Raw genomic sequence first — 24,772 nt, forward strand, 5'->3', positions numbered from 1 at the left:
CTTTTTTGTAGGTTTACTTTTTATATTTCTAATCCTATTAGCGAAAATTATGATTCCGTCATTGAATTTGCATAAATATGATTTTTAAAAAAGAATAGATGTAATAGATTAAGTACATTAATTTGCTTCAACTATACCTTATTGATTAGCCGATTAAACAACCACTAACGAAATATTAAATCTATATCGAATTAACGGATATTTCATTAGTTTGGTTAGCAAATCAATATATATAAATAGATACTAACATTAGTTTGCTTCATCAATACCTTAGTCCTTATTAATTAACGGATAAAATAACAACTAATAAAACGTTAAATTTATATCGAACCAACAAATATCTTATTAGATAGATTAATGAATTAGACTATATTTATCGAACAAATAGGTTGATACAATTGCCTTTGAATGTTAGCGTATGTTTTTCAAAAACCCGTCTAAAACCCGCCTCCATTTTTTTCACAAACAATAACCTCCCGCTCTTCTTCTGCCCAAATCTGATTCCCATAACTCTCAATTTTGAATTCAAACTTGAACAATCAAAGAGAAATTTGTGTACAAACAATGAGGGAAGAAGAAATTGAGAGGCTAAGAGGTGTGGTGAGGGATTGTGTGAGTAAACATTTGTATTCATCAGCTATCTTCTTTGCTGATAAAGTAGCTGCAATTACTTCTGACCCAGCTGATATATACATGCAAGCACAAGCTTTGTATCTTGGTCGACACTATCGCCGGGCTTTTCACCTTCTTAATGCTTCTCAAATCGTCCTTCGTGACCTCCGCTTCCGATACCTCGCCGCCAAGTGCCTTGTATGCCCTTTTTACTATACAAATAATTGAATACTTGATTGTTTATCTGTTCCAAGCTAATTCGGATCATGTCGAGGTCTAATTGCCTCCATTTTGTTCCAAGATTGTGTCTTTTTGCACTTTTATAAATAAGGTTATCTGGGATCTTCATGTTTATGTGTTAATTGAATAAAAGGCTGCTTATGCATTGTAATTTTATGTTAAGTGGTGATTAACAAAAGCAGGTTTAGGCTCTAGTAGCAAAATGGGGCAAAAACTACCCAAAGAACTGTTTTTTGGTACTTGTTTATATGGTGTTATTGGGGATTCAACATGTTTAGTGGTGCTCCTTAGCTGTTAATTGAGTTATACAGGCTACTTGTTGTGCTTTAACTTTAGAAGTGGTGATTCAGCAAAGTAGGTTCAGCCTCTAGTATGGTTGTGCTTTAGTTATCACTAATAAATGGGACACAAACACTACACAAAGAATTGTATTTTAAGCTGTTATCGAGTAGTGTGTTGGACCCTATTATGTAAAACTTCATATGTTTCTAGATGCTTGGAACTTGATTCAGGTGTTAAATTTCAGGGGTTGACATCATTTGCCAGATGCTTGTTAATACATTTAAGATGATTCGATCATATATCAATGAGGCTGCTCGAAAATGTGAAGGCTTGATAAAACCCTGTGTTTTTTTCTTTTGCATAAACTACTTTTTCCCATCCCAAGTAATGTTTTGGACTTTCACCCCCTATCTATATTATATCCACAAACCTCTTTCTTCTTTCTGTGCACCAAGTGTTGATTGAGGAGATGAAAGAAGCACACCGTGGAATCAAACCAGTCTTTTTCCTTATATGGTGAAAGTTGAGAGTGAAAATCTACACTTGATAAAAAAATCTACACTTGAAAGCATACACTTGTTAGAGGTGATCCCCACCTCCCCTTTTCACCTAATCCATTATTTCACAGCTTCGCCACTCTATCTAGGATCGAGCTAGCACGCTCTTGAAACCCTGTAAATTTGCTTTTATTCAGTGAGAATATAAAGAAAACTAGCAATTCTAATAAAAAAGATAAACTGAACAATTGGATCAGATTCTGGTTCTATTCTTCTTTGTTTGTCTTCCCTAACTTGAAGTGTTACAGTTGCAACACTGCAGAACACTAAAAGATTTAACTCAACAACATAGTACGTGATAGTATTTCCAGCCTGACAATACCCACTAACCTTCTACTGTCATCGAATGCCTGCTTGATGCATTCATAAGCCATGAAACTACGTGCAAACAGGTTTAGTGCTTCACCTTGCTTGGGCGGTGCTTCAGAGGTGTGTGTCTCTGAGTCCAACTGTCTTAAAGAGAGGGCTAAACAATAAATATTTCACCTAATTGTAAAAATGATTTATATAATTGTTATTTGTGTTTATAGTTATTATTCTTGAACTACTACATATTTGATTTTTTTGTTAATTAGGCTGCCTACATTGGGCAAGGTGCTACCATTTGAATGTAGGTTGCCGTCTTTCTCTTTCAGTTATCAACATGTCACGCCCCTAAGTATGATTATGGTTAGGTTTAAATCTGTAGTATCTATCCCATAAACTAGGGTCTTATTATGAATCAATCACTCAACGAAGCCTCAATCCCTAAATAATTGGGATTAACTATAAATGGTAGTTGGATCCAGGGGCGGTGCCAACTTAGTAGAAGGGGGTTCATCCGAACCCCCTTCGGTGGAAAATTATATTATTTATACATGGTTAAAATATTTTTTTATGTTCCATTCTCAAATTTTTTTTATTTTTTTTTTTATGTATATATAGTAGATGTCGAACCCCCTTCGGCTGCTTCATGTGTCTATTTCTACAAATTTTGAACCCCTTACTGAAAATTCTGGTTCCGCCTTTGGTTGGATCCATATTTTGTTTTCTTCTATATATGTGTATCTCAAGACTAATTAGGGATTCTCCAAAATAAGAGGTCATCATAATCTTGCACTTATCCCTACACTAACATACAAGTAATTTTCTATTTGTTAAGACTAAACATTAGGCTTAACAAATTGGACCCTATTATGTTCTAAAATAGTTTGCTTAAATTTCCTCTTATAATTTCTGTATTTTTAGGAAGAACTCAAGGAGTGGGATCAATGTCTTCTAATGCTGGGTGATGCTAAAGTGGATGAACATGGAAATATTACTGATACAAGAGAGTGCAACAGCATGTACTTAGACAAGGATGGTGAAGATCGTGAAATAAATGTAAGTTTTTCCATTCTCCCTGACCTAGTGAGGATTTCCCGCGGAATCTGTTATGAGTCCCTACATTTCCACAGAATCAAAATGCTCTATGTAAATCTTTGACAGATTTTATCAGCAATATGCTTTTTGAGGGGCAAGGCATATGAAGCGTTGGAGAATCGTGCACAGGCTCGACTATGGTTAGTGATAGTTTGGATATAAGACACTATGTTCATAGACATAATTTTGGATTACAGATTTGGTCTTAACAACCTTTGTACCTCCACAAGGTAGGGGTAACGCCTACACACACTCTACCCTCCCCAGATCCCACTTGTGTGATTTCACTAGGTATGTTGTTGTTGTAGATTTGGTCTGAATATCTTGTGCGACATGGGAGAGATTGCTCGGTGCTATAGTTTTCTGTTTGGCTGGTAATCATGTTTTCAGACTAGTTATGAGGGAGAAGAAATGATAGAAAGTATAGGAAGTGAGGCAAAATGACTTTCCACATTTAATTCGAACATAGTACATCTTAGCAAATCAAATAAGCAAGGAATGAAGAAGTTTAACAGTGTTATTTGGGTTCCTTGAGATAAAAGTGGTAAATACTCTTAACCACTTTTATCTCATCTTTTTTCTTCTCAAAAAGTGATAAAAGTGGGTTAGAGTATATAAATTCCTTACATCTGATTTCTGGTAGTTTTTAAACTCAAAAGAATAATAACATTCAGAAAGAGCTAATTATTTTAATAATTGGTGTCGAAGTAATTAACTTTTGACTATAGCCTATCATACGGATGAACCTTTTGTTTACTGACCCCAATCCTCATCCTTTCCCTCGTTTTGTCTCTTTCATTTGTTGTTTGTTAATACAATGAAGAAATTATTGGTTCCCCTTAATATAACTGTAGGAACAAATTATCCTCATCTTTTTTCTTGTGTTCAGCATCTCTGATCATCAGCAATCTCATCTTCTTACCTCTCATTCCTTGCTTTTTTGTGCATAAATTAGGTTAGAAAATGAATTTTGAAGATCCTATGTGATAAAGAGATGTATTCAGTCTCAAGTTAACTGTATTGCAAGAGATATCGTTGAATCTGATGTTAAGGAATTACAGCTCCATCATGTGCTGAGCTGTCTTTCCTTACTTCTTAATATTGGTCTAGCGGTTAAATATTCAGTTATATTATTGGAAGGAGCTGACTTGTTATAACTCCATGACACTTCCTTAGGTATAAAGCTGCTATCAAGGCTGATCCTTTGTGTTATGAGGTATGTAAGTTTTGCTTTTCTAGTCATTCTTCTGTAATTGATGGAAGTCTTTATCTAGGGGTTGGTTAGTATGTCTCTTGGTTTCTTGTTTAGCTTTTTTCTCCTCCTTTGGTATGGCTAAGAAATTAATCTTGGCAATTACTGTATTAGAGGCCAGATTTATATGGTAAAACTCTGGAAGATACTTGGTTATCTTATATTCATGTTTTTCCTAATCGTAGAAGCATCATAGGTCCTTCATGCTTTCAATTCCATGACAGTTATGAAATTTATCTATGCTCATTTTCTCATTTTCAGGCATTGGAATGTCTGATAGAGAATCACATGCTCACTTGTGATGAAGGTGAGAACCTTTGCTGGTCAAAGTGGATCTTCTTGGAACTATGAAATAGTACAAGCTAGTTTATAGAATCAAAATGTCTTAAAACAATGCAAGTACTTTTGGAGACCGAGTTGATTGTACTACAAAAATCCTTGGTGTGTGTTTTTATAAGTAATGAACATTCTCTTTCTTTTAGCCAAACATTCTATTATTGTTCACTGTTCAGTGCTGTTAAAGGCCCATAATATGCTCAAACTCTGAAACTGTGCAGGGGCAGTTGGCTGCTTGTGTTGCTTAGGCAGTATCTATGTAGGCACCAAGACTAAGGGATCCTCTTCACCGCCTATAAGCTCGATCTTGTTGGGAGTGGAACTAAACAATATATTTAACTGGAGAATACTCGTAAACCCCCCTGGCAAAGTGGTATATTAATTGATAAAGAAATGTTATATAAAGATGTGAGTCATTAGAAATATAAAGTTAGAATTTTAGTAGGGAAGTAGCCACTAAGCCTAAATTAGAAAACTAAACCCCCTCTTAGCATTAGAATCAGAAATTTTAAATAGTTTTTGGAACAATTGATATGTTAAATATGCAAATCAAAAAATTGATATGTTAAATATGCACTTAACTGTAGCTTCTCAAATTCCTTTGTCCTATGAGTATTACTCGTGTTATAGTTATTTTTCAGATCACATTTATATTTTTCATTTGTTTCCTTTTTCACCTTTATTTACCAAGGCCTGCTCTTTAATTGTGTTTTGCACTTAAAATCTTGATGAATTTTGGCATTTTTCCTGCTTTTGCCTTTTATAATGCTATTTATTGTTGATACTATTATTGAAAACTGCTAAAGAAAAATAGTTGATAGTATTATTGTGTTAATGTTATCTTTGTTAAAGGAATTATTATGAGAAATTGACCAATCCAGTTGCTAGTGAATTTCAGAGAGAACCCTGCTCTCATGTTTGCAATTTGGTCCTGAAGATGGGTGGCTCTCTTCATTCTATTCTTGTTTGATAAAGAAGGTAATCACTTCTTATAAGGCTACATTGTATTCCATATGATCTTCTTTATGGATCATAAACACTTAACTTTTAAGTTTCACTCAATTGAAAAATAGTATTGAATTTGGTACTTTATGTTGATAAATAGACAGAAGCTGTACTCGAATTTTTACAGAAATGTTGAAATGTTTTATCATTCGCGTAGATCAAGTTTAATTTTATGTTTTGCGTATCCATTTACTCCTCAATGGAATAATTTTTTTCTTTTCCCGTGCTTCTCAGTATGATAAAGAAAATGTGGTGGAAGCTAAATTTAGAGAGCTGGAACAGAGTGGACCTAATACAAAGCTGTCGGACAAATCTGTTTTGTGTACGCTTAAATCCAACACTGATCTTTTGGCCTGCAAAGCTGAGTACTATCATCAATGCGGTGAATATCAGAAATGCTTTGAACTAACATCTGAGTAAGTTGGTAACCCACCAGAAAGGAAATTATGTCTTTTTATGCTTTTGCTTGATCTTATTGTATACTGAGCACATGTATTTTGGTACCTACTTTACATCACTACTTGAACTTTGGCAACTGTTTCCTTTTCCTCTTATACTTTGGTACATGATAAAATACAGATTGCTTGAAAAGGATCCGTTCCACCTCAAGTGTACCCTGGTGCACTTAGCAGCAGCAATGGAGTTGGGACATTCCAATGAGCTGTATCTTATGGCTTGCAATTTAGTGAAGGATTATCCTCAAAAGTGAGTGGGCAGGGCTTGAGTTTTGAAAAATATATTGCTGCATATGCGTTATTCGTTCACAAGGCATAACTATTGCATGAAGATTTTCGTTTCTGAATAAACCTAAAGTATGCAAAATTCTTATTAATCAAGAAAAATGTGATTCTACTCATAGCCTTTTGCTGGGAGTTGAGTTCTTTTCAAGGTCAATAGAGTTAAGAGTGATTATTCATGCAAAAATCTCTTTTCTTGTTGACATTTAACTTATATGTTACCCTGATCATTCATTTCGATAGACATGGCAACAAACAAGACTACAAGAGAGAGGGTGGGGGATCCAGTTGGGATTTCAAACAAATTTTGCTATTCTGATATGTCAATCAAGTGATAATTTTCTAAGTTCACAACCAATCTAATATCACTTGTTCTTTTCATGTAACATATTAAACAATATTATTCAAAAGAATGGTAAAAGAAAAAGATAACATAGTTTAGGAATAGAAACAGGAAAACCAAATAATGACAGCATGATATACCCTGGTTCAAAAACTTGCCTATTCTAGTACTCATTCCCAACTTTAGTATCTATTCCAGTAGATGTGGAAACAGCAAACCCAACCTTTTCATAGGGAGCACTCTTTCTTTATTACGACTTTGCCTAGAGAAATACACCAATTAAGTGCTAATACTTCACCCAAATGATTTACATTTTGAAAAGTATCTTCTGCTTAAGCATTGATGGGAATAGGTTTACTTGCCATTAAAGAGTGGATTTTACAATAATTTGGTGCTAACTTTGTCAGAGATAGTTGTGTAAGGACTAATGCAAATCTTTAAAATGATAATAACTGCATATATTGTTTTATTTTACAGCAAAAGGTATACCAAACTGAGATCATCTATTTTCCAGTATGCCATTATTAACAAGTCAATTTGTGGAATCAAGAGAAAATCTAGAAAAAATAATTTGAAAGATTAGCAAACTATTCAAAATTAAGCATGCCGTGAATTGAAAAATGGACTCAAGTTTTGACTTTCATGTCAACCATTTTTCGGTCTTCTTTTTAGAAGGTGGTTTTCAAGCTAGCTTGCATATAGGTCTATATTCCACGGGATACTGCTCTCTTCCACAGGCAAAACTACCGGTGTCAGTTGAGTAGATAACTAGCAGAGAGGAATCTCCATAGGTAGGTGTCAGTTTAGTAGATAACAATTCAAAGTCTTAAATGTATGCGATGTGGCATTGAATTTATGTTTTGCATCATTTTAAAAGAATAAACTCTAGCCTATTGGTGGATAAATTAGCATAAGGTGGACTTGGAGAGATGGTGCTTCAATTTGTTTGGATTGATGATAAGTTTTATTCCTTTTCTATGTCCATTATTTGTGGTGAAAACTACTATTATATGATTGCCTCACTAGACCATGTTGTTTATTCAGGGCTCTGTCATGGTTTGCAGTTGGTTGCTACTACTATTGTATCAAGAAATATGACCAAGCACGCCGCTATTTTAGGTAAAAATATTTATGTCATCATGTCATGAAGAAGAGGGTTTGTAATTCTATCCATCTTTCTCTCTCGTGGAACTTCTTTGTTTCACGACAATATTTCTGGCCAAACATTCTCTTCAAGGTTTGGAATATGGAATTTGGTTTTCTGCCCCTCTTTGTCTTATGCAACACTATTGGTACATGTGACTATAGTTCTAGTCTTTTGTATCCTGTACCATCTGGGTAGTTTTCCTTTTTCTTTAGTAGCATATTACCTTGTCAAAAAAAAAAGTTTATGTAAGAATCTGAGTGGTCGGTAGTGATATTAAAAGTAAATTTCTACCAAAAGTTCGACTGGATCATATGAAATTCTTCTAAGATTTTTGTGATCTCTGATTTCCCATGTCAAATAAAATGTATCCTTTGGGTGGTGATTTTCTTCTTTACTGCTCCGTCACTGAAGTGAAGACTGGTCCTTCCATTGAAGATATTAAATGATATGATTTCCTGAATGAATTACTCTTATCAATTTACTTACCTGATAAAATGGATAATCTTAGCAATCGTGTAAGTGCTTAAGCTTTGAGAGCTAAGTGCTATCTCATATTTCTGGTTCTTTGGATATTCTAATGTAGCTTACAAATAATTCATCCACATTCAGTTGTTGAGGGTCTTATTTTGTATTCTGATTTTTTATATATGGCAGTAAGGCAACAAGCTTAGATGGAACATTTGCTTCAGCTTGGATAGGATATGGAAATGCTTATGCAGCTCAAGAAGAAGGAGACCAGGCAATGTCAGCTTACCGCACTGCTGCTAGATTATTTCCTGGGTAAATCCTATTTTTGCTTGATAATTTTGTCTTCTCCTAGCTGTGACAGACCTAGTATTTTCAAATTTTCTGATACACTAGAACTTTTATTTGTGCTAATTCTTTCATCCATACTAAGTTGAACGAAAAAGGGCCAAAAATTCCTCTAACCTATTGAATTTGTCTAAATCATACCCTCCTCCCCCCTACTGGACCAACAATGCCCTCAACATTATTTTTGGCCTAAAAATGCCCCTAAAACTAATGGTTGACTAGTCGTCTAGATGAGGTTTATTACAAGCCACATGGCAGTGTAGGATGTCAGACAATAGTGTGGTGGGCTCACTTCCGGAAAATCTAGAACACTGTCTCAAATGAAGATCCGTGATGTTCCTTGGTAGTAGCACTAGTAGAGGAATCTGCTCAGAGCTGTAAGTGATTTGGTGAGCCACAAGGGCCTAATAATATCATCGACCTGCTCCTTCGTCTTACCCCGTGGAATAAATCTTCAAAAACAGTATGCATGTTGCAAACAAGGTATTGCACATTATATCATAACCATAGCAGGTATAAAATATCAATAGCCATCAAGCATGAAATGAAGCACATTTGCACTGACCCTCTTGAATAGGATCACTAGAACGTATAGTGGGACCTATGCAGATAGGACTAATAGACCAATATATGGGTCTTCACAACCCTCAGTCGCTACACTGAACCATCCTATGTAATAAGACTTCTAGGCCAAAAAACAGACCTTTGTTGTGCCGGCCAAATCCATGTGACCACGGGGAATAGCTGACTAAAGTCAACTCTCTTATTAGCCCTTCCTGATTGCGGTGTTCATGTATTTGTTACCTCCGGATTCCACAGTTATGCGATCATAGAGAATAAATGTCCCCTTGACCGGTCAAATCTTCATCGTGATCACCGTACCCCTTCACAATCATGGCTCACACCAGATCTGGTCACCAGATTTCAGCCACTGGCAAGCTGCAAATTTGTCTGATACCACCCTGAGCCCTGCGGGTCTCAACCTGAACTATGTCAACAGGTCCCAAAACACAATACCAACCAATTACAAAGTCTCAAAATATGAATTGGGACTCAAATAATCAACAAGAAGGATTGAGTTCTTAAATGAATTGAACTCAACTCAACTCAACTCCGAAAAAAGAAGGAACAAACACAAAAGAAAGGCGGATTTTTTGTAATGGAGATAACTTTTGTACTTTGGCCCACTAGAGTAACTTCCTATCTTGCAGTCCCTCTTATAACTTACTAAGGGTGTATATTTTCCTTGACAGGTTGAATCCTTAATTTTTCTTTTTTCCAGGTACCATTTGCCTACTTTGTACATTGGAATGGAATATATGCGTACTCACAGCTTTAAACTGGCTGAGCAGGTGATTATACATTGTCTGTGGTTTCCTATGTTCAACTCTTGGTTATGCTTAGGTTGTGAGAAAAAATATTCTCTTCTCTGAGTCTGCACAAGTGCGTGCTCGTGCTGGTTGTTCACCCTGAAATCTATTGACAATTGTCTGGAGTTCCCCCAAATAATAGCGCTGATAATGTTTCCCTTCAGTTTTTTATGCAGGCAAAGTCAATATGCCCCTCAGATCCACTTGTATATAATGAACTTGGAGTTGTTGCTTATCATATGAAGGAGTAAGGGTCTTTACTCTTGTGAATTTACGACATTTATGATTTAGTTGCGTAACATTTCTCTCATTTATCCTCTAGAAGTGATAAAACATGTATTTTCTGTGTTAATCTCAAACAGTTTACATTTTGAAAATTATGGATATATTGTTCTGAAGTCTAGTTCAACCTACTATACTTGAGTATCTTTCCCCTTAGTACGAAAAATTCTGTTGATCTCTCTCTTGTTATATTCTTATCCGTTGTACCAAAACTTTATTTATTTTTCTCTTCGAACTCTTTCAGGTATAAGAAAGCAGTGCGGTGGTTTGAGAAAACATTGTCTCACATTCCATCTTCCTTAAGTGAGATGTGGGAATCAACAGTAATCAATCTTGCTCATGCCCTCAGAAAATTAAAGTAAGTGACTTGTGCTAATATTAGTTTTGTAACGTACAAGTTGTAGTTTGTAGCCATTTGTTTTCCTTCTCATTAGATCCAAAAAATAACATCAATAACGAGGTTACATGTCCTCAGGCTTTGCTATAATAGTATTCTTCGATGAGGTTCATATTTCAAGAAGTTCTTTAAATATTAAGAAGATTTATCACATATTTGTTTCGGTTAATGTGCTAATGAGTTTACCAGCCGGAGAAAGCTGAACAGCTTTACCAGCTGTGTGGTTAGTACTTTCTTTTCTTTGAAAAAAAACATGCAATGGAGTTAATATACGGAAGATGCTTTGAATCACTTAGTCCTTAGGTTATTGATTATATGGCCAATGGTCGTTCTTTAGGGAATTAATATTAGGGACATCAAATTTGCCCAGAGGCAAATGGAGCCTTTATTTAATTGGTTCAGCTTAACCCAATATTTTGATACCTAACATTGATAGATATATGCAATAAATAAAATTTTAATGCATATTACCCTTTGAACCCATAATTTCAAAAGTAGAATGAGTTACGTGTTAAGCACTTTAAAGGCTAAACCCAACAATTTAAATCTCGGATTCACCTTTGAAGGTAAGTTTGTAAACATTTTAGCTGTAGGTAATATTAAGCAAAACTTTCTTTCAGGAGGTACAATGAGGCAATCGCATATTATGAGAGAGCCCTTGCATTGTCTACAAGAAGTCTAAGTACTTACGCTGGTCTTGCATACACTTATCATCTCCAGGTAATAAATCTCAGAAAAAAAGAAATTTCTCTGATTGTATATGATGTCCGAAGTTACAAACTTGGCTCTGATATGTTGTTGTTGCAATTGTGCAGAATAATTACACAGCAGCTATTACATACTATCACAAGGTGAGTTTCCAATTCAAAATGTGTAAATACGCTATTTGGTCTGATAGTGTTTTGCACAAATCAATATTGAGACTGTTGTTCCATTTCCGGGAAACAGGCGTTGTGGTTCAAACCGGATGATCAATTCTGCACAGAAATGTTAACTTTAGCTCTTGTTGATGAAAGCCGCCATGGAATTGACCCAATAGTTAAATCTCGTTCTGGTGGTCTATTTATGTAATGTAGAGAATTCTCTGGTAATGTTATTTATATGTGATGATTTCTCCAAAAGTTTAGGAAAACAGTGTACAAGATTTACTTTTATCTTGTTGTATCATAGACTAGTAGGAGCAGGTGTTGATAAATTTGTATCTACATATAAAGTTTATAACTAGATTCTCCTTTTCTATTCATTATAAGGTGTATGCACCAGGAGTTGTCTCAAACCATACAATGCTAGCGTTTGGCCATAGATTTCCAAATATTCTTGGCAAATAAAATTTGGGTGAAATTTTACCATGTGTTTGGTCATAGTATTTGGGAAATATATTTCACTTTTTTAGAAAAATATGATTTAGACCCATAAGTTTTAAAAACTATCAAAACTAATCATAAGTTTGTATTACAAGTCAATTGGATCATCGTTGCAACAAATAACAAGTAGTGTTCATGACACTGGAGCAATATGATAGTTTGGAGTGAGTGCAACAAGCATCATTTCATACATCGTGAAGTAAACAAAGCACATGACTTTGTTATCGTGAGCCGATTGGTCATCATTTTCATCAACAACTATATCATCACTTTCATAGTCACTGAATATTTCATCACTGCTTTGGTGTTCACATAAAATATTATGTAATACAACGCAAACAACTATTATAGAGGGTGTTTTTGTAAAAGATAAAAGTTTGGTGTAAAATTTCAATTTTTAATAGATCCAAATAATGAGATTTGGCCCAAATACTAGAAAAAACTAGTATTTGGGAATTTGGGATATTTGCCAAATAATGACAAATTATATGGACAAACATTATTTGCCAAATTTCCCCCCAAGTATTACTTGGGAAATCTATGGCCAAACGGGCCCAATGTCTTCTTTAGCAGGCATAGTCAAGGTCTTTCATTGTCATGCTTACATGACAAACTGTATGTTTAATTTGATAATTTATAATCATATAAATATCTTGAATTTATTTTTGTTCATATTAAATAATGTTATCACATAAATTGAGACAGGAAAAAGTAATTTTTTTTGCTGATGCTGAGTTGATAGAGATGTGAAAGCTTTTCTTCATTTACTCCCAACCTGTCATAATTCATATGAATGCATTTATCGTAGGCCTTTTTTTAATGTATGTTAGGTACCCTTTTACTTTTATGTAATTATTGACAATTTTAAGATTTCTTAAATGTTGCAATAAAAGTTTGATGACAAGTGAGACGTGCAAACACCAAGCAACCAACTACTCCAATTTGACCCCATCATTAATTGTATTTACTTTTCATTTAACCCTACTCCATACATTAAACCAACCAAATGGTTCTCTTTTATGCTTTCTGTTAACTTTTAATTGTCATGTTACGCTTTTTAATAGTTAATTTGACTAATTTTCAAAGTTAGCATTAATTCGATATTTTAAACAAAAAAAGTAGATATTCAAAAACTATATAAAAAGTATCATAATTTACAATTTTTTACATATTAATATGATAAAAAATATATCGTAAAATACTAATCAAAGTGTTTAACGTTTGACTCTAAAAAAGGAAACCATGATAATTAAAAATAGATGGAGATAGTATTGATTTTCTAGTCAAAGATTATTATTTTATACCACAAAAATAATGAATTTTCAATCGTTGAAAAATATTTGTAAAAGTAATAAGATTTTATTTAATAATTTACAAGATATTAGTAATTAATTTGTTTTTCATTTTGCTCATAATATTAAATGTTTTTGCAAGTATAAATATTGTAAAGTTCGTCAATTGCTTATTTGATATCTACTACTTATATATAACCACACACGTGAAGGTCAACATGCCTGCTTCACCTGTGTGGTTCCACACTTACATATACATTTGAGAAAAAAAAAAATTCTCCGTTTTAATTTGTTTGTCTTATTTTAAATTTTTTTGTATATGTTTAAAAAATACATAAAAATGCTATAAATCATGATAATTGATAACTTAAAATATTTTTTAAAAAAACATTTGAAAAATTGATTGCTGATAAAAAATTCTATTGATTCATAAAATTAATTGATTTGTGTCACATAAAATGGGACAAAAGAGATAACATGTATTATTTAATTTGGAAACTACATAAAAAGTATTGTTAATCTCAAATCTCAATTATTAACAACATAATGACTCTTGAAATTCTATTTGTGATACATATATTGGGACAAGGAAAGTAATATATATTATTTAAAAATTACATAAAAACTATAAATTACAATAATTAATAATTTAAAATATTTAAAAATTATATTAGAATTTAACTTACTCTCTAAATTTTATCTATCACATAAAATAAGAAAAAAAAAAGTAACAGATATTGAGTCCGTGCTAGCATAGGCACCGAGAAAAATAAGCTACCGCCTCTTCGTCAACAGGGCTGTTATTTGAAATTAATATTCAATCTGGGGTTACTTTTGTCAATTCATCCTTTTGTAAGACATGTGTACCTTTTTGAATAAGACAGGCACAACCCCTTCTTTGCTTTTAATGTACTATGTCTATTAAACTTGTGGGCCCTGCTTGTATGTAACTTGGATTACTATTATTGTGCAATTTGATTAAATTAAAAATTCTATCAGTGTCACAGCATTGAAATAGATGAAATAACATATCTTATTTCATAAAAAAACTTAAAAAGTATTATAAATTATAATAATTATCTACTAAAAATATATAAAAAATATCAAAATTTGTTAACTCTCAAAATTCTATCGATGCCATATAAATTGAGATAGAAGGAATAACATATATTATTTAAAAAATATATTAAAAGTTCTATAAATTAAAATAATTAATAACTTAAAATATTTACAAATCATAAAAAAAATGACTTTCAAAATTTAATTTATATCACATAAATTGAGACAAAATAAATACTTCATATGTCCAACAATAGTTATTGACTTGACACAATCTTTAATAAACAATAAATAATAAGAGTAATATTACTATGTTATCCTTTGACTTTATTAAATTTAATACTTTGAGAAATGTGTTAGATGATAAAATAGACACAAAAGGTAAATTATCTCTTAAATTTTTAAATTGAATAATATTATTGAACAACTATTTTTAGTATAGTAGACAATTATTATTGGATAGAAAAAGTAATATATATTGGGCCCGTGTTGACATTGGCTTCATTATCTAGTCTAGTTAATAGATAAGACACATGAATATAATGTATTAAAAAAATTTATGTTTAGAGATGTATTTTACTTAAAAGTTCAACAAAAATTTGAAGTCCTATGAGGAAATGAAATTTCTTCTAAAAATGAAAATTTTTGAAGATCAATTTTTGAAAATCTAATCAAATTTCATGATCACGCATATATAAATTATTAAACTCTGTTTGAAAATCTATGGTCAAAGCTTAAGATTATTTGTCATATACTTCCTCCCCTGCTTCATCCGTCCATCTTACTTGTTCAGATTTGATTTTGACACATCATATAAGAATAAAATAAAAATAATAATTTTACTATTTCACGCCTATTAATTACAACTAAATATTTTTACTAAAAAACTTCATTAATACTTTCATGTACATTAATTAGTTAAGATAATTATCAATCTACAATTTCATCTATAAAAAGGCATAGCCACCACACAAAGTGGAATTCACAAAATCAATAAATTTTTAGAGAGAAAAAGTATTAAAAACTTAGAAGTAGTTGAAATATGGCTGATGAGAAGGAAACAATTAAAATTGTAAGAGATAAGTATAGGCAATTTCTTCATGAAGATCAAGCTGCTGCTGCAGGAACCATCCAGTGGAGACATGGTGATCCTCCAAGTTATGAAAGTGTTAATAAGCTCTTTGAACAAGGAAGGACCAAGGTTTGTATACGTCTTAATTTACGTGATACTTTTTAGATTTCGAAAGTCAAATGAATATTTAGATGTCTTATTATTATTATTTTGAATTGTTAAGTATTATTTTGAATTGTTAAGTATTGTGATTTAGACTATTTTACCTCTTGTGTCAAATAATCCTTACCTCTTAAAATTCAAACAATACTACATAATTAAAGTAGTACTAATATTTATTATCCTTCTTGTAAATAATAAATAAAATACAATTTGTTTTGTTTGGTTTTATGATTTTGAAATCAGGTTTGGCCAGAAGGATCTCTTGAAGAAACAGTACAAAATGCTATAAAATCATGGGAAATGGAATTTTCACACAAGACTCGCATAAAAGACTTTAGGACAATTAATCCTGAAAAATTCAAGCTCTTTGTAAATGGTAAGGTTTACAAAATATTCAGCAAGAAAATAAAAAATGCTTACGAATTTAAATTATTCAATTTTTTTTTTATAAAAAGTTATTTCAAATCTCAATTCATCAAGTATAATAGAGTATATTTTTTCTTTTGTTGTACCCACTTATTTTCTCTTGATAAAAATTCAACTATCCAAAACTCGTATATATCTTAAAATCATTAAAATATTCATTTAAAAATCACTTCGAAAGTGATTGATAGTACTTGAAGACTATTGCAATATGTATCTATTTTTGTTGACAATTAAGTACTTCTTTTGGTTAAGTTTATTAATCGTGGTTATTAAAAATAACTGATTTTAAATAGTTGATATTTCAAAAACTTAAGATATAAATAACTAATTAAAACAATAATTTTCATCTTTGGTTATGCTTAATTATTGTCTAGAGAGATTGATGTGAATGAAAAAAAATGAATAGTAAAAAATAATCAAAAAATAAGAAAATGAATGAAAGGAATAAAGATAAGAGTTATGAGCAAAAAGAGAAAAAATAAATATAAATAATTTAGCAATATTATCCTTTTAGTTAATATTTCTTTTAGCAAACGGAAAAAAATATGACAAATAAAATGAATAGAAAGAATTAGCAAGTAAAACTTACCCTTAAAAGAAAATTCTCCGCTTGGTTATATCAATCAATATTTTTTTATACTAATTTATTTAAATTTATAACTGGGGATAATTTTAAATTATACAATTATATTGAATTGAATATTATAATTATTTCTTCATCAAAAGAGTGTATGATACAATTTTTTTTCTAAATGAAATGTCTTCACATCACCACATATATCTTTCTTTAATCATACCATTATAAACCCCACCCCAATCCTCTATTATCATAGACTTCATTTTCATCATCCCCACACTCTTACCCACTATCATCATGCTCTATAGTAGCAAGGTAGATATTATATATATAAGGGAAAACTGACAAATATACCGTTGATTGTAAATAGTATGCACATATTCTTCTTCATGTCTTTGGGATATTGGTGCCCCAGCCGTCCAAAAATTAGAACATATATGTCCTTCACTCTAACAGAAGATTAAATAGGGACATGTGTGGCGCAATCTTATCCATCGATCCGATATTTAATAAATGTCGAATCGGTGGATAAGATTATGACACATGTATGCCTCTTAGTATAAATGACATATATGCTCTAGTTTTTGAATGACAGGGACACCAATGTCTCAAAAGTATGACAAATGGTATCTCTATAGTATTTTGTTTACATATTAAACACCAATAAGTTATTAATTTTTTTACAAAAATATTTTTCTTAGTTTATATCGATTTCACTTTATTTTGACGATGGGACAGGAAGAGATGGATTGTCAGCAGAAGAAACACTAAAAGTGGGAAGCTACAATGCGCTATTGAAGAGTTCAATGCCAGATGAATTCAAATATTACAAAGCAGATGAAGAAACCTTTGAATCATCTCATAATGCTTTTAGATCAGCTTTTCCAAGAGGATTTGCTTGGGAAGTGATCAATGTATATACAGGGCCACCAGTTGTTACATACAAATTTAGGCATTGGGGTTTCTTTGAAGGTCCATTTAAAGGACATGCCCCTACTGGCCAGATGGTCCAATTCTATGGCCTTGGTATATTGAAGGTCTCTCTATCCCTCTTATATATTATTTTATTTGGAGAAAAAGATCGTAAATGGTATGCGGATACCTTTCGTCATGCTTTTGAGACATTTGTATCTATGCCGTTCAAAAACTAGAGTGTATATATGTCTTTCACTCTAACGGAAGATTAAATAGGGACACGTGACGCAATCTTATCCTTCGATTCGATATTTAATAACGGAAGATTAAATAGGGATCTGTGGATTTTTCATGTACTAGATGTCTGTGTCTATTGAGATGTGTATGCCATCAACAAACTTTTACTTTCAAACCGAAAAAATCAAACAAAATCAAACCAAATTGATGATTATTTTTTTATTTGGTTTAAAAAATTTAAAAACCGACAAAATTGATCTTGAACATTTGACTCTCACTTTTCTATATATATATATATAGATATATATAAAAGTTATGAATTTAACTAAGTTGTTTCTAAATGTTGACAGGTTGATGAATCACTAAGAGCAGAGGATGTAGAGGTATACTATGATCCAACAGAACTTTTTGGTGAACTACTCAAAGGACCAACAATTTCTGAATCTAATGTTGAGCACCATTAGGCATTGCTCATACAACTACAAATAATTATTATGTCAAACTTTGGTATTGTTCAAATAGTCATGTTTTAATAATTTTATGAAGCTTTTCATGTTTTAATAGGCATAAGAGTTTGTTTGGATTAACTTATTTTAAGTGTTAAAAATTAAAATAATTTTTAATATTTGGGTAAATTAAAAGGTGTTTTAAAAAGACGCACCATGATGGTAGATAGAAAAGAGTGAATTCAGTTTTGAAGATCTTGTGCTTATGTTTAACTCTAGGCTCCAATTCTTTCTGGACAAACTCAAATCCAAATGGTCCGGACCGTCCAAGGTAGTACTTGGTGAGCCTTCCTCATTTAGGGACTCCATTAATTTTGGTTACTAGACTTTCCTTCATGTTGTCTTTGGTTTTGAGGTAGCTGGGTGTAATGTTCCGACATATTGATGTTTTCAATTGAACTAGTAGAGGCTTATTTTAGATAGTAGAAATGTAGTTTCATGAATTTTCTAAACTCTATTATTCAGTTATGTATTTCATTTACCGTTTAGTTTCTTTATGTTATGCTTTGATATGTATGCCAAGGATTAGCTTGGAATCACTCGTGGTTTCAAATACTATATCTCGACTGGAATATAGGCTCGAATTGTAACAAACTCTGTCCATATATACCACAACTAATTATGTCTAATTCAATTCATCTCTTCATGTTACTCAAGATTATTGTACTAAAATAATGGTCCTATTTTAATAAATGTATGCAACTCTTTTTTGGGTTTTTTTTTACTTTTTGTTATGAATCTAGCTCCAGAGTTGGGCTTAGAATCAGCTCAAGAAGAGTTTGGGCCTGCATTGCAATCAACTAAAGGAGATATTGGACCTATTTTTTTAGATGTTTCTTGGCTCATTTTACTGGGCATCTCCAATTCATAACAATCACATTTACACTAAAATAATATTAACATTACTTTAGCATAAATCGACTTCAATCCACTATGTCAAATTTTATACTGAAAAATATATTTTTTAATATTATATCATTTTTTATTTTACTTATATTCTCAAAAGTATATAATACAAATATTAATAAAATTTCGTGTGATATTGTTCACACACTAAATGAGTATAAAATAATATTGGGTTAAAGTTCAAAAATATTAAATTTTACACCAAAATAAAATTTGATATAAGTAGTGTTGAATTGGAGATGGCTCAAGTGTCTTTCACAGAACTACACTGTTTATGGCTTAAGCTTTTAAAGAGGTTATTTGGTTGGAAATTAGTTATTTCAAAATTAATTATTTTAAAATAAATTATTTCATCAAAATATGAAATAAGATATGAATAATGAAATAAATAATTTTATAACTGTCTAATATCTTTAACTAAATAAAAAATTTATAAAATAAATTTATATTTTATCCTTAAGATTATTATGTACTTTATACGTCACACTAACAATATGATGAAAAATCATATGGTATTTGAATTGCGATTTAAATAATAATTCATGTTGTGGCTTTTAGTAGCCCACGATTCACTTATATTTTCCACATGTATTTGCCATAACAAAATCACATATAGCTTTTCGAATTTAGAACTTTTGATAAATAAATTTTAAAAAATAAAAATATATTACATAAAATTTGTCTTGAAACTATAAAGGTGAATTCAAATATCTAAACCACTAAATTAAGGTGAATTTGGAGCAAGATACGTGAATTGCTTATCTCTTAACGCAGAAAATCATCGAAGCTATCATTAAGGAATGTGGTGTAGTTATAGAGTTATTCTTTTCTGAATTTAAATTGAGTATGAAAAAATTTTTAATATTTTTTTTTTCTTTTGAATGAAATTTTACTTTTTAAATACAAATATCGAATATTAAATAAAAAGTCGGATGATAATTTTTTTTTAAAAGGCCGTAAAAGCCAAAAGAAAATATTGCAACAGCGCTCTTTCGTCAATAGCGGCTTCCAATCAAGAAAGACACACTTTTTTATGCCAAAAAAAATAAATACTGTTTCACAGAATTTGTCAGATAATAAATTGGGTATTTGTTAATGTAGTAAATAAATACTAATAAGGTGAGCAGATTGAATTGTGTACATTATAACACAACAATAATTGTTTTCTTTTTTATGTTAAAAAAATAAGTAAAAATAAAAATTAATTTTTAAAATATCAGACATTATTTGTTGATTTCAAATGTAAATTTGGATATTATCAAGGTATAAGAGTTTCCATCCTTTTAAATTTTAATTATTTCTTTTTCAATATAAATTTGTGATTTTTTGTTGATTTTTGTGATGTTTTACGCAAAATTAATTCAAGTCTGCTTGTGATGCCTATTCAGTACGTGTGATGTATCGATACTATTCTATCTACACCTTTATTGGTGTAGGTTTGTTTCAGACTATTTGAAGTGTGAGATGATGGTTACTCAACATTAACATCCACCTTCTTCGTTTTCAAGTAAAAGCTATGTCGATATTATATTATGTATTTTCTATTTACACTCAANTGTAACAAACCCAATAACAAGATCACTCAATTCAAATTCAAACAACCAACAAGTCTATTTCATTAAATCGTAATTGAAATTACGAAGGAATTTAAGAACTAACTAGAAATGGAAGAACACAAGTACAAGAAAGGGGTGAGAAGAAGAACCCATAGAAAGGGGATGAGAGGACTTAGATATTTTCTCAACAATTTGCCATCCCCTTCTTCTAACTTCTGGTCCTTTTTAACAAAGTGTAAATGGGCTTGGATCCCAAATAATCCTTTGTGAAAGCCTGGCCCGATTGCTTTTACTCGGCCCAATATCTATTTGTGTGATTATCCTTGTTGGTATCCCTATTGGGCTCGGGCTGATTCATAACATTACTCAACATTAACATCTACCTTCTTCGTTTTCAAGTAAAAGCTATGTCGATATTGTATTATGTATTTTCTATTTACACTCAATTAAAACTCTTGTACATATCTACACTAAGTCCTTAAAAGTCGAGAAAGATTTATACAGATAAATAAGTTTTCTTATGCTTTAATTTGTTTTATCAAATTTAACTCCAATAATTTCTTGAAATTTTCTTTTAAAGTTAGAATGAACGATAAGAATTCACCTATCTAGTAAGATTGAGATAAATATTCGCATGATCTCGTAAATTAACTTGTAACATATACAATCTTACTAAATAAACAACAACGAACTTTAATATTTTTAATTTCGATAGGATAATGGATACCCCTTTGTGGCTTTGTTATTTGTTACTTCCTCCATAGGGAAACCTTTAGAGTCCACTTGTCAAGCACAAGAAATTTGTCATAATGCAGTATGCATGTGCTTTTCACCATCTCCGTTTGTGCCGAAATAAAGAAGACTACAATCGTGGAGGAACGGTAAGTATTTCTTTATTTTTGATTAAGGTTAAAAAGTTTTTAGTTCGAGTTCTTTTGAGTATAAAGTCATATGTGCTGAAGAGTATTTTATCTTCTAATATGAGATTTTTTTATTCAAATTTGAATTAATCAAATTCGATATAAATTTTTTTTAATTTTATGAATTTAATTTTCAGGTGTTTCAACGGATATTGTGGTAGTAGTTGATTTTAAAATGAGTTATGAATCTATTAAGTATTATATAAGTAATGTCATATTTGATGGTTAAATAAGATTTAAGTTGTTCGTATATAAAATTAAGATGAATAATTAACTTGGAAAACTCTTGTACTTTATTTTATTTGTCTATTTATCCCTCTTACTCAATATTACATTGACTAAATTTATAAATTTATTAAAACATAATATATTGAACTCCTCTGATTATTAACTAAGAATATACGTTTGCAGTAGCTAATCGAACTAAATATTTCATATAATCATATCGAAAGAAGAGAGTACAATTTATGATTAAAAAAAATCATTAAAGGGATCCTGATTATCATTAAATCCTTACATTTTTCATGGTATATTTTTTTCGAAAAAGTTTAGGTCACTTCCACTTTTTCATGTAAATAAAGACATTTTATCATACGTTATAAAATCTTTCAAGTTCCAAACAATATCTGCAAGACGCCACTTCTCAAGAATCATGCACATAATACGCTCTTAGTTTTCTTTTTTGGATTCGAGAGATTTATTGCATCACATATAATTTATGGGTAGCTGTATAAAATTTATTTCTTGAAATGTTCGTTATCAATAATATATAATTTCAAAAATAATAGATTCTTTAATTTAGCTGTAATAACATGGACGATATAAAATAAGGAGCACTCTTCTCTTTCATGAAGACTAAACATGAATTATGAATAAAATTAACGTTAAAAAATAAACAAACTATTAACGTTCAATAGGGTAGATTATTCACAAATCACAACAAATGTTGGAGTTTTTTTTAATTTGCTCTTTGGAATCCATAGCTGGGGAAATGGGAATCAATCAACGAGCAAAGGGATAATTATACACGATGTCATTTATGGCTAGAACAGATTAGCAATGTATAGTTGCTCCAATATATAATGAGAATAATTATGAAATAACTTATTTCTAAATAATAAATAAAATACCTAAAATGATAAATATACCTCTTTTACATGTTCAAAAACAAATAATATATTCTTAACAAGTTTATAATGCATATAGTATTATTTTTAGTAAAACAAATTAAACATTCAGTAAGAAATAATAGTATAACAAAATCAAACATTTACTAAGAAATATTATCAAAATAACTAATTTCAAAACAATTAATCTCAACATTAACAAATTAATGTAGGGTATTAATTGCCCTGAGTTTCTTACCATAAATATGTTTTCCTTTTATAAAAATGTTTAGGATTGACTGGTCATTTTCTTGTAGAAAAAAGTTTAGGACTCTATAAATAGAGATTGTTCCTTCTAACTTAATCAGCATTAATGCAGTTCTAAGGGTTTTGAGAGTTTTGGTTAGGGGTAATTTGTAGGACACAAGTGATACGTTATCAATTGTGTGAACCTCCTTGTATTCCGAGTGAATTGGTTGAGGACAGTTAATTCTAGATCTCCATATTTTGTACGGTCATATTTATATATATAGTGGATTGTTCATGTCCTTTGTTGATATGGGTCGGTTGACCGAACTACGTTAAATCTTTGTATCTTATGGTATATTTCTCGTTTGTCTTCTTACTCGTGGTCTAACAAGATTGTTTTGCTTGCTTCCACCTAACTTGGTCCTAACAATTAATGTTGGTCTTTATACATTTTAATATTAAAATTAAAATATTAAGTACTTATATCAGTGGGTATAAGTTGATAAGAATGTGGTCATTATTTTGGTGTAACTCTTGTAACCACTCATTATTCTACTTCATTATATACCTTGTAACTTATAAAACCTTTGGGCTATTCATTTACACAATTTACTATCCATTATCTTTCTATTTATTGTAGGAAGAATTTCTCACCTATAAATAGTGTGATCTTACTTTGTACTGGGAGAAAGAGAAGTTTATATTGAGGTTAGTGTAGTGAATTAAAGAGCTAGAGAGTTGAAGCTAAGAAAAATATTCTAAGTTTTCAACTATATTCACTATACAAAAGAGAATATTTAGATGTTGAAGGTCTTCTTATGTGGAGTTTTGGACTCTTCAACTAATTCAGAGTTGCTTGAGTTGTTCGACGTTGTTTGATTGTTATATCCTGAAGGGGACAAGTCAAGAGTGATACTGCTGGATTGATGTAGATTATGTGACAGTAAATCTTCTTAAAGAGAGCGAGATATCCACGTGCCTCAACCTAAAGATTTATTTATACATTTTTGTTTATTTTATTTCAACTGAAATGTATTATATTTATGATATAATACGACTACAATTAATACATTACAACTTATCTTCAAACTAAACTAGTGCAAAGTTACACTATGACTTCACACTTAAGTAGTTCATTGTTGGTTTGACAAGTATTGCAAAAACATGCATACAATACTTATCTTAAACGACACATGTCGTGATTATCAACAATCCACCTGTAAAATCTTTCGAATTTCTCTTATTATATAAGTGGCAATTAGTTAGGTATAAGCGGACACCGTTGACATGTCTGCTAAGGAGAATTACAGTTAAGTTTGAGGGTAGTTTGGTTATTTAGGTGATATTTCATGCAGATGGTGGTTGTACTTGGTGCTATTGAAGTTGAATGTACATATCATTTGAACAAAAAAACTATTATTAAATATTAGCGGAATGACCTGATAGATTTCTGTATTTAACTCCGTTTGTTAATTGAACTCACATATTCATCACTTTACCAACTAGACCGTATTTCCAGAATATCTTTTGCCCATGACTTTTCAGTTTATTTCATGATTTGATCTCATACATTTTTGTAAATACATCCAACTTTAAGGACCTTAAAAATTCCCCAAAAAGGCTATGATGTCATTTCATATGGGAATGTGCT

The 24,772-nt window shown here is 31.2% G+C and overlaps 2 protein-coding genes across 2 annotated transcripts; both read left to right on the plus strand.

Moving 5' to 3' along the window:
* Window positions 1-424: 424 nt before the first annotated feature.
* LOC125868244 (anaphase-promoting complex subunit 6) lies at window positions 425-11,985 on the plus strand. Its single transcript, XM_049548873.1, has 16 exons — window positions 425-810; window positions 2,919-3,053; window positions 3,159-3,232; window positions 4,269-4,308; window positions 4,606-4,651; window positions 5,579-5,658; window positions 5,920-6,101; window positions 6,265-6,390; window positions 7,810-7,884; window positions 8,567-8,692; window positions 10,008-10,077; window positions 10,260-10,342; window positions 10,622-10,735; window positions 11,395-11,494; window positions 11,590-11,625; window positions 11,723-11,985. Exons 1-16 carry the CDS (start codon window positions 565-567, stop codon window positions 11,843-11,845), a joined length of 1,656 nt encoding a protein of 551 aa, XP_049404830.1. The 5' UTR covers window positions 425-564; the 3' UTR covers window positions 11,846-11,985.
* A 3,496-nt stretch (window positions 11,986-15,481) lies between these two features.
* LOC125867555 (pathogen-related protein) lies at window positions 15,482-18,437 on the plus strand. Its single transcript, XM_049548099.1, has 4 exons — window positions 15,482-15,690; window positions 15,967-16,099; window positions 17,465-17,763; window positions 18,229-18,437. Exons 1-4 carry the CDS (start codon window positions 15,532-15,534, stop codon window positions 18,340-18,342), a joined length of 705 nt encoding a protein of 234 aa, XP_049404056.1. The 5' UTR covers window positions 15,482-15,531; the 3' UTR covers window positions 18,343-18,437.
* Window positions 18,438-24,772: the final 6,335 nt, after the last annotated feature.

This window comes from Solanum stenotomum, chromosome 6 (assembly GCF_019186545.1).
Source record: "Solanum stenotomum isolate F172 chromosome 6, ASM1918654v1, whole genome shotgun sequence".
In the NCBI taxonomy this organism is placed as follows: Eukaryota; Viridiplantae; Streptophyta; class Magnoliopsida; order Solanales; family Solanaceae; genus Solanum; species Solanum stenotomum.